This window comes from Sphaeramia orbicularis, chromosome 12 (genome assembly GCF_902148855.1).
Source record: "Sphaeramia orbicularis chromosome 12, fSphaOr1.1, whole genome shotgun sequence".
In the NCBI taxonomy this organism is placed as follows: Eukaryota; Metazoa; Chordata; class Actinopteri; order Kurtiformes; family Apogonidae; genus Sphaeramia; species Sphaeramia orbicularis.
In genome coordinates this window covers 33,114,990-33,131,042 of record NC_043968.1, presented here as the reverse complement: position 1 = coordinate 33,131,042, position 16,053 = coordinate 33,114,990, and the positions used below count along the sequence as shown (strand labels likewise).

At 38.8% G+C, this 16,053-nt stretch overlaps 1 protein-coding gene across 1 annotated transcript; it reads left to right on the top strand.

The window, feature by feature from the left end:
• The first annotated feature begins 1,102 nt into the window (after positions 1-1,102).
• lmod2b (leiomodin 2 (cardiac) b) lies at positions 1,103-10,361 on the top strand. The gene is made up of 6 exons (XM_030149458.1): positions 1,103-1,726; positions 1,999-2,457; positions 4,964-5,224; positions 5,310-5,522; positions 6,196-6,654; positions 9,571-10,361. Exons 1-6 carry the CDS (start codon positions 1,451-1,453, stop codon positions 9,595-9,597), a joined length of 1,695 nt encoding a protein of 564 aa, XP_030005318.1. The 5' UTR covers positions 1,103-1,450; the 3' UTR covers positions 9,598-10,361.
• The last annotated feature ends 5,692 nt before the right edge of the window (positions 10,362-16,053 follow it).

Below are 16,053 nucleotides of genomic sequence, written 5' to 3'. Positions count from 1 at the left end.
CAAAACACATGTAAGGGTGAGAGCAGACTACATTATTATTCTCTCTATGTGCTGCCTTTAGGTATGCGTTTACTGTTAAAAAATGGAGGTGGATAAATATTTGACAAGTAGTTTATTTAATGAATTTGTGACACAATTATTATGTTGTAATTAAAATGTAATAAAAAACGAGATGTTTTAGTGTGTTATTTTCATTGGAAATTATTTGAAAGATTGAAAACCTTAAACACAAGGGTTTGTGGATGATATATTATTTGAACAACTGGAGATAAATTGTACTTTCATGGCCGTCACCTACTGTATGTCAACATACTATATTTACATTGAACCAGTTAGTGAATGAAAAGTAAAAAAAATCAGTTTTTCATTGGATAACATACACACCTGCAGAATAACAATACTTGATGTGTAGACCTAGAAGCCTGTAATTTGTCACTGTCAGTTGTTACTTTAGATCATGTGACTATTTTGCACTGGGGCTGGTTGAGTGTAGCTGCGATATGACACATGACAGATAAGATTAGGACAAGTATGACCTGTTTCAACTCCTTATATTCATACTTTCACCAACTTTTTAAAAATTTTCTGTGCCAGACTGGACATCAAAATTAAGAATAATAATTTATTGGCTATTATAGAAAAAAAACCTGAAAAGAAAAAATGTGGTGCTCTGCTCACAATAACCATACCTTTATCTGAAAGTCACAGATGAAATTAATCTACCTCTCATGCCATAGCTAGCCTTCCTCATGCCTATCTCTGTTAATGATCAACATAAAAATACAGTTGAGAAGGCGCCGACTCCTGTTGACATATGGAATATGTTTATCAGGTTTGTCCTGTTTATTGGTCCATACATTATCACAGCTGTGTATCTTTCTTTTGTCCAGTTGGTCTTTTTTGGCCATGAACAAAGCCAAAGGCTCGGCAGGGAGGCACGCTGACAGGTCACAGTCTCTGAGCTCACAGGCTTTTTGTGGCTCTGTCTCTCAGAGCAGTGTCTCCCAAAAAAGACGGTGCATCATGGGGCCCACACTTTGGTACGTTCCCCTCTGATCCCTCTCTTAAGGCCTGAGCAGCAGCTGGGGAGATTAGAGGAGGGAGGACAGTGATTCAAACACTCTCACAGTAACACTGCCAGCCAAGATAGATCCAGTTCAGACTAGCCTGGGCTCTGATCAAAAGGACCCTTTGACTGGACCAAGACTTCTGAAAAATAGAGTCCACTTTGTCCAAATACCTTTCTATGGAAAAACATCTTGATTGGACTCTGAATCTCCAATGAGCTTCATGTTTTTGGATGTCCAACAACCTCATTTCGGACTTTTCCCAGAGACTTGTCTATTGCTGGAATATCTATCTGTGATTCGTGGTCACATGTAACTGAAGAAGTGGTGTTTCTAGTGTTTTAAACTAACACCTTCTGGTCTGTGATAATCACACTTTGGCCATGAGCTGTTTCGGGTACCGTCGAGAGCTCAGTAAGTACGAAGATGTTGATGAAGACGAGCTTTTGGCTTCTCTCAGCCCTGAAGAGCTTGCTGAGTTGGAAAAGGAGCTGGCGGACATCGATCCTGATGCCAATGTGCCCATAGGTCTCAGACAGAGAGACCAGACCGACAAGACCCCAACGGGCACCTTCAGCAGAGAAGCCCTTATGAAGTATTGGGAAAATGAGACTCGGAAACTGCTGGAGGATGAGATCGCTGGAGGAAGCCCCAAACTGGTTAGTGATACCATTAATATGATGTACCTATCATGTGTACAATGTAAAAGAGTTAAAACATTCTCTGAAGTCGTATAACTATCAAGACTGGTTATTAAATGCCTGAAAATAATGAGTCAGTTGAAATATTAACAGCAAGTAAAGGCATGTAAAAAATTCCTTTCTATCTTGAAACATTTGCCTTCATTCAACATAGTTAAATCCATGTTATATTGGTGAAACCCAGTGGTCAGATAGTATTTTAAACTCTATTAATGTCAACTGAAACACAGGATGAAGAACAAGAAGAATCTGGGACAGACCACAACAGTGAAGTAGAAGATGAAAAAGATGACGAAAATGAGAAAGAACAGAAAACACATCAAAAACAAAAGGAAGAAGAAGAAGAAAAGAAGGAGGAGGAGGAGGAAGAGGAGGAGGAAGAAGAGGAGGAAGAGAGTGAGGAAGAAGAGGAAGCAGTAACTGAAGAGGAGTCAGATGAAGATGAACAAGACAATGAAAAAAAACCCGAAGCCTCAAAGGACTCTGGTTCCCTGACAACACAAGCCAACTCCTCAATGCTATTGAAGCCTCAGAGGGTGGAGCCTATGAGACTGACTCCTCCCCCTCCGCTTGCTGATGCCAACACAACTGGAAACCCAACTGTTGTGGACGAGGCTCTCCAACGAGTCCTCAGCAATGATCCTGAACTTACAGAGGTTAACCTTAACAACATTGACGACATCTCACAGGTATGAAGACGGAGTTCTCAACAAAGTAACAAACCAATGTAATAGTAAAAGTCAGACAAACAAGACAAACTTGGGTGTATCTATGTGAATCTGGCTGACAATTGAAACTTTAGAAAGTATTGGGCTTATTTGAAAATCAGGTCTTGAATAAGGTAGTATGTGGTCTTCTGGAACGGTGATTCTCAAACTTCTCTGAGACCTTAAGATAAGATAAGATAAGATATTCCTTTATTGATCCCACAATGGGGAAATTCGCAGTGTTGTTAGCAGCATAAAAAAAACATACACAGACATACACATACACATAAAAACAGTCATATAAATTTGAATAAAAAAGTGTTTAAAAGGAGAGTGCAAATATTGTTCGATATGATGTAGTGCAAACGGTTATAAATATAAAAAAAATATATATATATAAATATATATATAAATATATAAATACGGATTGAATAACATAAGTGGAGTGGAGGGAGGGTTGTTATTACACATTGTGCATTGATCTAATGGGAGCAGGACTGGTTGTGAAGTCTGACAGCAGAGGGAAGGAAGGACCTGCGGTATCTCTCCTTCGTGCAGCGTGGGTGAAGAAGCCAGTCACTGATGGTGCTTTCTAGGGCTCTTACAGTCTCATGTAGGGGGTGGGAGACATTGTCCATGATTGATGACAGCTTCGCTGTCATTCTTCTGTCCCCCACCACCTCGACTGGATGGAGACTGCAGCCTAGAACTGAACCGGCTTTCCTCACCAGTTTGTTAAGTAACCTTGTCATCATTTTCACACTGTCGAGCATATACTTATTGCTATTTGTATTGGAACTATCTGTACACTAAAACCTGTCAACCACAACACTTCTAATCTGTTTCATAGCCTTGAGGAGAAACTCATTTCCTTTACATTTGGGCTCAACATGACAGAATTTATACTTTTCCATTAAAAATTTCCAAAAATGATCAGTAACAGCCCAGGAGTATGTCACACCTTTCAAATGACCTGTCTATAATTGTCTTTCTTGAGCTTTAAAATAATGAACTAACCCTCCTTAGAATATTAAAATTGGGCCTACTACTTCCATGTATGATAGCTACCTGTTCAGTAACCCAAGCTAAGCAACTGTAAGAGTAGTTTATTGCACTCTGAGTAATTCACAATGTGACTGATTGTCATGTCACCATCACATCCAAGTTTCTATTAACCCAAAACACAGGTTGAAATAATGGCCACATGGTTGTAGTTTTTCCTGACAAAAATGATCCCCATCTTTAGACTGTCACAGCACAATTTTATAATCTATGGCAAGTTGCACTGTAGGGTGAATAATTTGGGATTGCTGACCCTCATCAACCGCTGTAGATGACTTTAATTCACTTAGAACGCATGACATGGTGGTACAGGGGTTAGGACTGTTGAGTCATTAGCCCCTTTTACACAGCACTTCTGTTCCAGGAAAATTTCACGTTTATTCCAGAACAACTTCTGTGTAAACAAAAGGTGGATCATTTGATCCCACCTCTGTAACACCTCTGGAGGTAGTAACAGAGCCATGATAAAGGTGGAATCATGATTCCGGAACGCTATGTAAAAGGAACACCTCTCATTCTGCAACCAAGGTGTGACGTTTTGATGACGTATTGCGTATGCGACCCCTGCACTGGGGGGATTTAAAAATGAGTGCGGGCCGTGTACAGTAAACAAACATATCAATGTGACCAGAAAGATGTCGAACCGGGAGACGCCAAGATTTGTAAGCTGTTGTCTCTTCGGGCGGAGGACAGTATCCATGCTAACATTTGTGGAACGGTGAAAGATGGGCGGAAAGACTCTAGAGAGGTTAGGAACACCGCTATGCTTGGGGTATTTCCCACGCGCAAGTTATATGTCACACTATACGCTTCACTGCCCCTTTGATTCCGGAACATAGGTCCGCTTTGTAAAAGTCCAGCCTGTCTCACCTCTGTTACTCCTTTGGCTGTGGAAATCGGTCGATGGTGGAAATAAGGTGGGATCACAATCTCACCTTTTTTTTGGGATCTCTGTGTAAAAGTGACAAGTATAGTAACAGCTTTAAACACTGGTTGGTTCCCACTCTAACCAGGGCCTTTCTTTGCATGTTTTCTGTGTGGGTTTCCTCTAGTTTCCCCTCTCATCAAAAGCATGTATGCTAGGTTAATTCTCCTGTGCTGGCATAAGTCTGGAGTCGGTGTATCTCGTAGCAGCTCACTGCTCCTTGTATTTGAGTTTTGTTGGGTTAAATACAGAGGTTGAATTTCCCTGTGAGGACAATAAAAGTGAACCTTAACTTATCCAGATTTCCAGATGTTAGGTTTAAGAAAAGAAAGGTAAGAACTGAACAATAACTGAGGATGCTAATGTTTTCTTGTCACTATCCTGTGCTTCAATCAACAAGTAGGGTTAAGGTCTTTCTAGTGCAACACCAAAGCAGTGACCTGGTAAAAACTGGTTCTTAGAATAATGGTTGGAATTTGTTTTGGAAAACTTGCTCCATAGGAAACCCTGATCCGATTTGCTGAGGCACTGCGGTCCAACACATATGTGCGGGTCTTCAGCCTCGCTAACACCCGAGCCGATGACCCTGTAGCTTTGGCCATTGCTAAGATGCTGAGGGAGAACTCATCCATCATCAGTCTGAATATAGAGTCCAATTATGTGACTGGGAAGGGTGTGATGGCACTGGTTCAAGCACTTCCAGGAAACAACACCCTGACAGAGCTTCGATTCCACAACCAGAGGCACATGTGTGGAGGACAGGTATGGTGGTTTTTCCACACTTTCAATTGCATTCATTCATCATTTGTCTGTATTCTGACTATTTTCTCGAATCTAACCCCTGTAGGTGGAGATGGAGATGGTGAAGATTCTGAGAGAAAATTACACTTTGATCAAACTCGGATACCAGTTCAACCTTCCAGGTCCTAGGATGAGCATGACAGGGATCCTCACAAGGAATCAGGACCGCCAGAGACAGAAACGAATGCAGGAACAGAAGCAGAAGCAGGGCCAACAAGTGGTGTCTGAGGGAGCTGTTAATCCACGAACAACTGCACTGGTATTCACATTTGTTCCATAACACACATTTATTGAAGTAAATTGATAAGTTAGTGTGACTGGTAAGTGACTACTGTTCACATTTGACATTCAAAGTCCTACTTTCTGAAAGAAACTGACACCATCTTCAGCTAAGAAGCCAAATGCCAGTGATGTACAACTAATGGACTGCATAAATCAGATGTGTCAAACTCATTTTCGTTCGGAGGCCACATTCAGCCCAATTTGATCTCCAGTGGGCGGGACCAGTAAAATAATAGCATCAAAACCTATAAATAATAGCAACTCATTTTTTTTCTCTTGTTCTAGTAAAAAAGTAAAATTACATTATTTTCATATTTACATACTATCCTTTCACAAAAAAGTAAATAAGCTCAAAAACCTGAAATTTCTTAAGAAGAATATTATGTTTCATCTTATCATTTACAGATGTGCATAACAACTCACAAATGGCAGTGGATTTACAAAGATTTTCCATAAAAAATTTGGATTTGTCATTATTTATAGGTTTTGGTGCTATTACTTTACTGCTCTGACCTGCTGGAGATCAAAAATTCCATGGGTCAGATTGGACCATTGGTGGGCTGTTGTTGTTCGGTGGGCTGTATGTTTGACACCTCAGGCATAAATGATAACAACCAGTAAATAATGCAGGTCTTTTTCTCACTTCCCAGAAAGGAACACCTTCTCCATCCCCTTATAGTTCGCCTAAAGCCTCTCCATGGTCCTCACCTAAAGTACCTCGGAGCAATCAAGCAACTAAAAAGACTCCTCCTGCCCCTCCTCCTCCTCCCCCTCCTCCTCCCCCTCCACCTCCCCCTCCTCCACCACCTCCTCCCCCACAGCGGGAGAAAAAGAAGCCGACCAGGATGATCGCAGAGGTAATCCGGGCACACGAGGCTGGTGGCAAGAAAGTGACAAAAGTGAAAGGGAAGAAGGGCAAAAAGGGGAAAGAGAAGGACTCTGGGAAAGATGAGACCAGCAGCATCCTGAAGGAGCTAAAGAACGCTCTGAGGCCTGTGTTGGTCGACAAGAGGGGGGAGGAGGGCAGCAGACCCTCAACGCCGATGAGGTCAGCCCACGACCAGCTGATGGAATCCATACGCAGCAGCAGCATCCGCAACCTGAAAAAGGTGAGTACATGGACGCATATTTGTCTTATATCGTGGTTATATGTTGCATCTCATGAGTCAAAGTTTGTCCACGTGAAACTTTTTGGGTTTCATGTGCAAAATGACAACTTACACCACAGCAAGCAATCAAATGATGTGACTCCTGCCAAACTGAAGGCCTTCTGCAGGGATATCTGTAGGCAAACTGAACAAGGAGGAGGTTTGATTTATATAAGAATGACACAGAGCCAGTGGTGTGTGAGTCATCTCTGTGGCTGAGATGGTATGTTCAGTGTCTACGCTGGGGTACTCAGGCAAAGGACGGCCCACCACCAGCCAGCAGTGTGGTATGATCACAATGCTTTCACAGCCATAGAGACACATAGCCAACAATAATGTCAGCCAAGCCAGTTAAGTGCAGGATTCTCACCCTGAACAGGAAGATACACTGATACTGAAAAAGAAACATGGAGACAGGAAGTTTTCTAAAACTTAAAAACTGAATTGTAATTTAGTACATTAAAAACTGTACTGATACTGTAATAGTCTAGATCACGGGTGTCAAACATGCGGCCCGGGGGCCAAAACCAGCCCGCCAAAGGGTCCAATCTGGCCCGTAGGATGAATTTGCAAAGTGCAAGTTAGGGCATCAAACTGAAAAATAATATCATAATAACTTATAAATGATGACAACACCATTTTTTTCTCTTTGATTTAGTGCAAAAAACATTAAATTATGAAAATGTTTACATTTACAAACTATCCTTTAACAATAAAATGTGAATAAACTGAACAGATATGAACAACCTGAAATGTTTGAAGAAAATTCAGTGCAATTTTAACAATATTCTTCCTGTTACTAAATGTTTTGTGCCTTTGTAGATCTGATCTGTAATGCATATCTATAAATGATAAGTCGAAGCATAATATTGATAAAACTGTCCTTATATTTCTTAACAAATTCCTTTTTTTTTTTCAGGTTATTCACATCCTTTTTGTTTGGATAGTTTGTAAATGTAAATATTGGCATAATTAAATGTTATTTTTTGCACTAAAACAATTTGGAGTTGTCGTTATTTATTGGCTATCATGTTGTTATTTTACTGGTCCGGCCCACTTCAGATTAAATTGGGCTGAATGTGGCCCCCGGAAGAAAATGAGTTTGACACCCCTGGTCTAGATCATGAGTGTGAAACATATGGCCCGTGGGCCAGAATCGGCCCACCAAAGGGTCTAACCCGGCCCGTCGGATAATTTTGTGAAATGCAAAAATTACACTGAAGATATTGACAGTGATTTTAGTTCAGGTTCAGCCCTTGGTTCGTTTAACCTATAAATGATGGCAACTCCAATTTATTCTCTTTGTTTTAGTGTAAAAAAAGTAAAATGACATAAAAATGTTTACATTTACAAACTATCATTTTAAAAAAAATGTGAATCATCTGAACAAATATGAACAACCTGAAATGTCTTAAAGGAGTGATATTTTCCTTTTTTTTAAATGAATTATGCATTTTGAAACATTTCCCTGTGGTCTACATAAACTGTAAATGCTATACTTGAGTCTGAATTCTTCATTAATTCAACTCCACAGGTCCATCTTCAAACCTATTTCTGAGTAATGACACCAGAAAGGTTGTTTTGAGCGCTGGCCCTTTAAATGCAAATGACTCCACCCCCCCTCCAGGTTGTTGACTGTGCTTTCTGTCCCATTCAGCCACATGTGATCATTAATACAACCGACAACTGAACATTTTAGGTAATCGGCTCAAAGTTTGGACATATTTTCAGTATGGACTACAACCACTTCTGCTGACAAACAATTATGTCGTACTCAGAGAAATGTTTGTGGAAAGTCTTGACCTTATATGCGCAAATGTTGTGATGTAAGTAGTTATAAAACGTAACAAATGAAGCAGGAATTAAAACAGGTTGTAGAAATCCACTCGATTTTTGCCAAAATTAATATAAAGATATCTTGCAGCACCTGGAGGGTTCAAATTCAAACTGTATGAACTATCATGGTCCAAATACACAAATAAATGAACCAAAGACAAATAAAAGTGGGTTTAGCAAAATATGACCCCTTCAAGAAAAATCAGTGCAATTTTAACAATATTCTGCCTGTTACTAAATGTTTTGTATATTTGTAGATCCGCTGTGATCTAGAAGTCGTAATGCACATGAGTAACTGATTAGAAGTGGCATAAAATTGTTAAAATTACCCTCATTTTTCTTAAGAAATTTCAATTTGTTTATGGTTTTTCATGTTATTCACATTTTTTAGATTATAATTTGTAGATGTAAACTTTTCCATTATGTAACTTTTTTACTTTTTTCACTCTAAAATATAGAGAAAAGTTTGGAGTTGACCTTATTTATAGGCTATTATGTTAGTATTTTACTGATCCAGCTCACCTCAGATCACACTGGGCTCTATATGCGGCCCCTGAACTAAAATGAGTTGGACACATCTGGTCTGGATGTATTTATTGAAGCACATTTTGAGTGTGCGCCATATTGAATCGACAGAAAACAAACAACATTACCTTACCTAATGCTTTAGTTTGTCACATTACTAGAATGGAAAATCAGCTGTGCCCTCAGATGGCAGGGTCTCTTAGCTGTGAAATTCCTGCCACTTAGTGCAGGTATTTATAGAAACTGCAGTTCGATAAAGACAGATATGACACGTTACCACAACATGCACCAACACACTGACTCAGCAACACATACCACTAACATTTCATCAGTATTAGTATTATCTGGGAGTGGAATGTAATGGTAAAGTTCAACAACAGTAAATAATTAATGATTCTATTTAACTGCTGACACGAGGCTGAGGTTCATTTTATTCTTTTGTGGCTTTACACTGTCAACACAACATGTCTTAGCCTATGTACGCTACACAGCTGACATACTGTCTTTGATTTCCAGGTGGAACTCCCACATCATCTTCAATAATACAAGAGGATATAAAACATGTCCATTCGTTGCCATGGAAATTGCAAGAAGCTGCATAATAATGACCATGGAGTCACCAATGATGGGAGCACAAGCTAAAAAACAAGTTGGAAAAAACTGGTAAAAATGAAAACATACTGGAAATTTGCACTGCATAATAGCTTTACATTGAAGTTTTGTATTTGTATGAACTTCTGCGTATGTGACAGAGTTTTCTGAATTGTTTATTGTTTTCTAACTGTTATCTTGTAAAATTGTAAATATCACCTGTTTGAATTATGTGTTCATGTCCAAATATAACCATTTGGTGTTTACATCAGTTTCCTTGTCAAAGTACGTACAACACACCTTTTTCTTTTTGAGATGCAAGGATGAAGCTGATACATGCAAGTATATGATGAAGCCACTTCTTCATCAGTGAGTCACGCCACTGTGTAGACGCCACTGATTACCACTGTGACACATTCACAATACACCCACTCCAGTTAGGACGTATTAGACAAGGGCTTTTGCGCACTTTGTTTAAACAATTCACAATGACAACGTAAGAAAGAAATAGCTATGTTGCAACAGTTATGCTCTATAACAAAACCTCTGAATTAAAAGTGCATATAAATATTATAGTCTATAGTTAAAACGGTTGATTACGCAAATCTGACTGTGTGTGAGGTGACTAAAAAAGTGTATATGAATGGTTTGTACAGATGTTTTGTGTTATTATAAAAATATACAGAGGAAAATGTGTGTTAACAAAGCAAAGGAAGAGGATCTAGTTCGATTATTAGTTTGTAAAAAGGGGGTGGGAGTCAGTAAGTTATACTTCTTCCCACTCCTTTTCGAGAGCAGAAAAATTTTATTTTATTTTATTTTATTTTTTTGAACATGTTGTATGATTCTTTGTTATCTGATGATTCTATGTGCTCGAAATAAAACTACTACTACTAATTTAGTTTTAGGTATAGTATGTGGCTTCCAGCAACTATTCTGTATTTAACCAGAGCCAGAGGAGCAACATACAAGAGAAAAAAACAACATGAAGACCAAGGTTATTATTGTTAACGAAAACTAATGAAATGACGAAAACTAGAATTGTAAACACATTTTCGTTAACTGAAATAAATAAAAACTATAATTAAAAGAAAAATGATAACTAACTGAAACAGTATTGTGTGCTTATAAAACTAACTAAAACGTATAAAAATTATGGATAAAATTCCCTTCGTTTTTGTCTTTGTCAATGTCGGATTGATACGAAATCGATTTATTTCCCTCAAGCAGTTTTAGCTGCTGGCACCATATGATATTTAACGGTCCGTCACTTCTTGTCACTTGTGGTTTACAGTCGTCTTCTCGTCCCAACTCTACTTGGAAACATGGAGACTAAAGCTGGGAGAAAGCAACAGGGTCCAGTCTGGGATTTATTTGAATATGATGGTGAAGAAGATAAAAGATACAACAAAACTAAAACTAATACTAAAACTAAGCATTTAGAAAATAACGAAAACTAATAAAAACTAGCAAACCTGCTCTTAAAACTAATTAAAACAAAATGAATTAGAGAAAAAAAGTCAAAACTAAATAAAACTAAACTATAGTGAACTAGAAAAGCACTCTGAGAGCGCAGACCTCCGCCAAGGCAGATCAGTGCCCCCCCCGATCACCACCAAAATTTAATCATTTGTTCCTTGTGCCAGTATCAATATTTCCTGAAATTTTCATCCAAATCTGTCCATAACTTTTTGAAAGATCCGGATCAGTCTTTGCCATTTGATAGAACACCCCATTGTAAATCCCTGAGTCAAATTGCATGAGATTTGCACAATTCCCCCATATTGTGATTTCCACCATAAATATTAGTCCCATATTTATTTTACCTATATTTTAAGATTCCTTGACCATGAAAACATACCATTAGCAACTGGATTCATAATTATATCCTTATTAGTTCAGTAGTTATTCACGAAAATCACATTTCTCGTAATGGCGGTTTTCTTCTGGATCTAGCTCCTTAAGTATTAAAGCTACATGAAATCCGGTGGCATACTCCCGATGCGGAACTGACTGAGCTACACGATGGCGCTTGTCAGAAATTTCTACCTTTAATATTAAAGGCACAGTAGGCCAAAAAGTAAGGGCACCCCCATTTTTTATATAAATTGAGATAAAATCCGCCTTCTGGATCAGATCCGGATCAGCCTTTGAAATGTGATAGAGGACCCCATTGTCAATTCCTGAGTTAAATTTCATGAGTTTTGGTCAATAATTAAGCGAGATATTGGGAAACAAAAATTTTGGCCCCATTTACCACAATGTTAACGAAAATTTCAAAGTGATCCAGAATCCAGGATTTCTTCCGGATCACCCCCAAAAGTTAATCATTTCTTCCTTATCCCATTTCCAACAAACCCTGAAAATTTCATCCAAATCTGTCCATAACTTTTTGAGTTATGTTGCACACTAACGGACAGACAAACAAACAAACCCTGGCAAAAACATAACCTCCTTGGCGGAGGTAAAAATCCAAAACTATTCTAACCTTCATGAAGACACAGAAACGTGACTAAGGGACTTGTATTTGACAAGCAAGATCAAGTGAGAAAAGTGACAAACAAAAGGGAAAACAGAGAGGAAAACTAGGGGTCAGGAGTCTGAGAACATGTGAGAGGGGGATGACAGGAGAGAATGAAAGAAAAAGAGCCTAAGACACCTGAGCTTTTAGTATCTGTGGTCCTAATCCTGGTTCTGTGTTTGTTTATGTGTGATGGAGAGTTCCCTCCACCTCTAAATCCACAGTGCAGCAGTTCAGAGGTGACACGAGGGCTCAACAGTGGCTGCAGAGACAAAACTACAGATTATATGATGGCAAAACGTTCCACAACCTGTACCAGGGTTCTAGACTGTATTCTGCAGGAACCCACGACTGCACTCAAGCTACAAGACAAATGAACGAGTAAAAGTACGCAGCAGGAGGAAAGAATTCTCAATGGTATTCTCGATTACAGCGCCGCATTACAATGCATTCCTTGAGCTAAAGGAGCTAAGAATAAAACTTCCTTGAGGGCTTCATGCAACACTTCATCAAATGTGTCAAACTGTCAATAGAAGGATCCCTTCATAACATCTGTCATAACACGCTGCAGCTTCCTGCTCTGCTCTCAGGGTGGTCACTTCCTTCTCCAACACATGATGTTTGGAATGGACAGAGATGGACACTCCAGCCACAGTGTAACCCTACTTGGGTTCAGTCACAACTCTAACGCCCTTTGACCTATGAATTCTTCACTAATATATGCACCACTGTAGCTGATTTACAGAATAAGGCTATTTTGCTGCACAGTTTTGTATCCTGCTAATCCCTGAAGCTTCACTGTAGCTGGTGCATTAGAGCGCCAGTTCAGCTTGGGATTGTCTTCTTACTTCTGCTTCACCGCAGTCTTCTGTAATACAACTAAATCATGTGATTCTGCTGAAAATGCTGCTTTTACTGCGCCGGCAGACACAACACAAAGCAAAGAACTATGGAATTTTTGGATATTCCATAAAAAACAAATACAATGTGTAGTAATGAGCAGAGGAAAGGTTTAGCACAGGGGTGTCAAACATATGATCCATGGGCTAAAATGGGCCCGTGGGATCAGTTTGTGAAATGCAAAAATTACACTGACGACATTAACAATTGAAGAAGTCTTATAAACAGCCCAGTGAAATGTCAAGTGGGTCAGACCAGTAAAATACTATCATATTAACTTATAAATAATGACAACTCCAAATTTGTCTCTATATTTGCATGAAAAAACAAAATTACATGAAAACATTAACGTTCAAAAACTATCCTTTCAAAAACTGTGAATAACCTGAGCAAATATGAACAAAATGAAATGTCATAAGAGAATCGAGTGGTATTTTACAATATTCTGCCTGTTACTAAATGTTTTGTGCCTTTGCAGCTCCACTGTGATCTGTAAGTTGTAATGCACATGATGAGCTGAGACATAATATTGTTAAAATTGCACCTTTTTTTCTTGAGAAATTTCAGGTTGCTAGTGTTTTTTTAAGGATACTTTGTAGATGCAAACATTTTCATGATGTAATTTTACTTTCACTGTTATTTATTATTTGTATTTACAACCTTTGGAAACATTAAGAGACCACTGCAGTTTCCTCTGAAATCATGTGTGCATGTATGACAGCTGTTCCATTCCTGTGTCTGTTGAATTCCAACACATGCACACCTTATTCTACTGAATAAACACCTGATCCATGTCTTATTTAAGAAGGTGAAGTATAAAAACCACCTCTGTGGCCATCACTATCTTCTTTCAATAGACAAAAACAGTGCTATTAGTACCGCAAAAGTAATTTGAATCCAAAAGTAACTATTGAAAACTACTGGACTTCTGCTCTGATGATGTTCCCAAGCTCTGAGGACTGGTTTTTCTATCAGGACAATGCTCCTGGCCTCAGCTAGGCCAATAAAGGTCTGGATGACGGACCACCAGATGAAGACCCTGTCATGGTCAGCCCAATCTGCAGACCTGAACCCACTTTGAAAACTTCTGGAGGAACATGGATGGACACAAGCCATGGAACATGTCTGAGCTTCTTGAATTTCTATGGCAGGAGCTGCATAAAGTTATCCAACAGCAATGGAGGAGAGACAAGACACATGAAAGCTGTCGTTGAAAACCAGGGTTATTCCACCAAATACTGATGTCTGAACTTTTACCAAGTTACGACATTAGTATTGTGTTGTTTACAAATGAATATGAACTGGTTTTCTTTGCATTATTTGAGGTCTGAAAACACTGCATCTTTTTATTTGACCATGTGTCGTGTTCTGCAAATACATGCTCTAAATAATAAGATTTTTATGTGAAATTTGGGAGAAATGTTGTCGGTAGTTTAGAGAATAAAACAAAACTGTTCATTTTATTCAAACACATATCTATAAATGCTCAAATCCGAGAAAGGGATAATTCTGCTGTGGTCTTTTTTTTTTTTCAGAGCTGTATTTTTGTGGTCTTTCCCACTTGAAATCATAATGGTTCGTTTGTGGCTCCTGATTTAGTGTAGTGTCGGTGTTGTTCTTCTGTAAATGCTTTTGTCCTCTTGTGTACAATGATCTCTAAAGCTGCAGTGTGTATCCATGTAGTGCTGACACACTAGTGGAAAGTACCATAGCTGCTCTAATCCCTCTCATTTGCTCTGCAACAGTGAGAAGTGATACAGGTTCGGTGGTGTCAGCTGATGTGGACCCCAACTAAAAATAAACAGTAAAGGCATTGAATTCATAAACTTGCAGCAAAGAGGTTAGATAATACATTTTCCTCTAACACTGGGTATAACTGCTAGGTTTTCCATCTAGTATGTACATGAAATGAAATGGTTAACCCTGAAACAGTGTTTGTACTCAGTAACCTATGGGGTCATGAGTATCTGTCAGATGAAACAGCAGCCTGTGTAAAATGGTACATTAAAGCCATTATGTGTGTGGGCTGGGGGTGCATTTGTTCATCTTCCGCACACATTGAAACAAAAAACAAAATGGCTTTTTGCTACGCATGTGGAAAATGAAACACAATGAGAGCTACAGAGAGATACAAGATGTACTTGTGCTTTCACTCTTACTCACCCCGTTTCCACGTCTACCTGGCACAGGCATAAAAATGGTGGCAGATGCGATAATCCCCTGCTCAGCTGTTACCAGATCTGCTCAGCTCACTGTTTGGCTGCGTACTGCATGTGATGAGGCCTGTGTTCATCACTTCTTACACACATGGACAAGCAAATGCATGTACTCAGACTGCATGTTTGACAGGCATGAGTGCAGTCCTGGGTGCATACACATTTTTCAAACTCAAATTCAAGCACTTTTAAGGGTCATTTTCTAATTTTTCCAGCACACCACCTTATCACTGGAGCCAAATACATACCTACAGGAATACACATACTCAGGATTTTTTTTTTTTTTTTTTTTCACTTTCTATCTCAGTGATGTACATTGTATTATGCTATATATCCATGTTTGAAAATAGCAAAAAGTTTAGAAATCAAAGGAGAGTACAAAGTTTTATCCAAAAAAAGAGAGCAGCCACTTGGCAAGACAAAGATAAAAATGTACCTGGAATCGACCTGAGAACACCTGGTAATTTTCTTTTTTGGCATAAAGTTTGATTTTTACCCCACCCCCCGAAGGGGAGGCAAGGGGTATTGTTTTTGGTTCAGTTTGTTTCTTTGATTCTTAACACCCCAGCAGCAAAACTACAGGTTGAATTCATACCAAATTTGGTTTATAGTTGGCCAGTGACCCAGAATAAATCTGATTACATTTTAGGAAAAGTAGGTCAAAGTTCACATTTTTTAATGGACTTCAAAAATTCTTTTTTGTTTTTTTATTTACTTATAATGGGCCAAATTCCAAATACCTATAAATTTGTTTCAATTTACTTCAAACTT

What these genes read in the sequence shown, in the direction of transcription:
- lmod2b (XM_030149458.1), top strand. Translation starts at nt 1,451, where the DNA reads ATGAGCTGTTTCGGGTACCGTCGAGAGCTCAGTAAGTACGAAGATGTT. An exon ending in CTGGAGGAAGCCCCAAACTG is followed by an intron (nt 1,727 to 1,998) that starts GTTAGTGATACC and finishes ACTGAAACACAG; the next exon opens with GATGAAGAACAAGAAGAATC. An exon ending in ATCCACGAACAACTGCACTG is followed by an intron (nt 5,523 to 6,195) that starts GTATTCACATTT and finishes CTCACTTCCCAG; the next exon opens with AAAGGAACACCTTCTCCATC.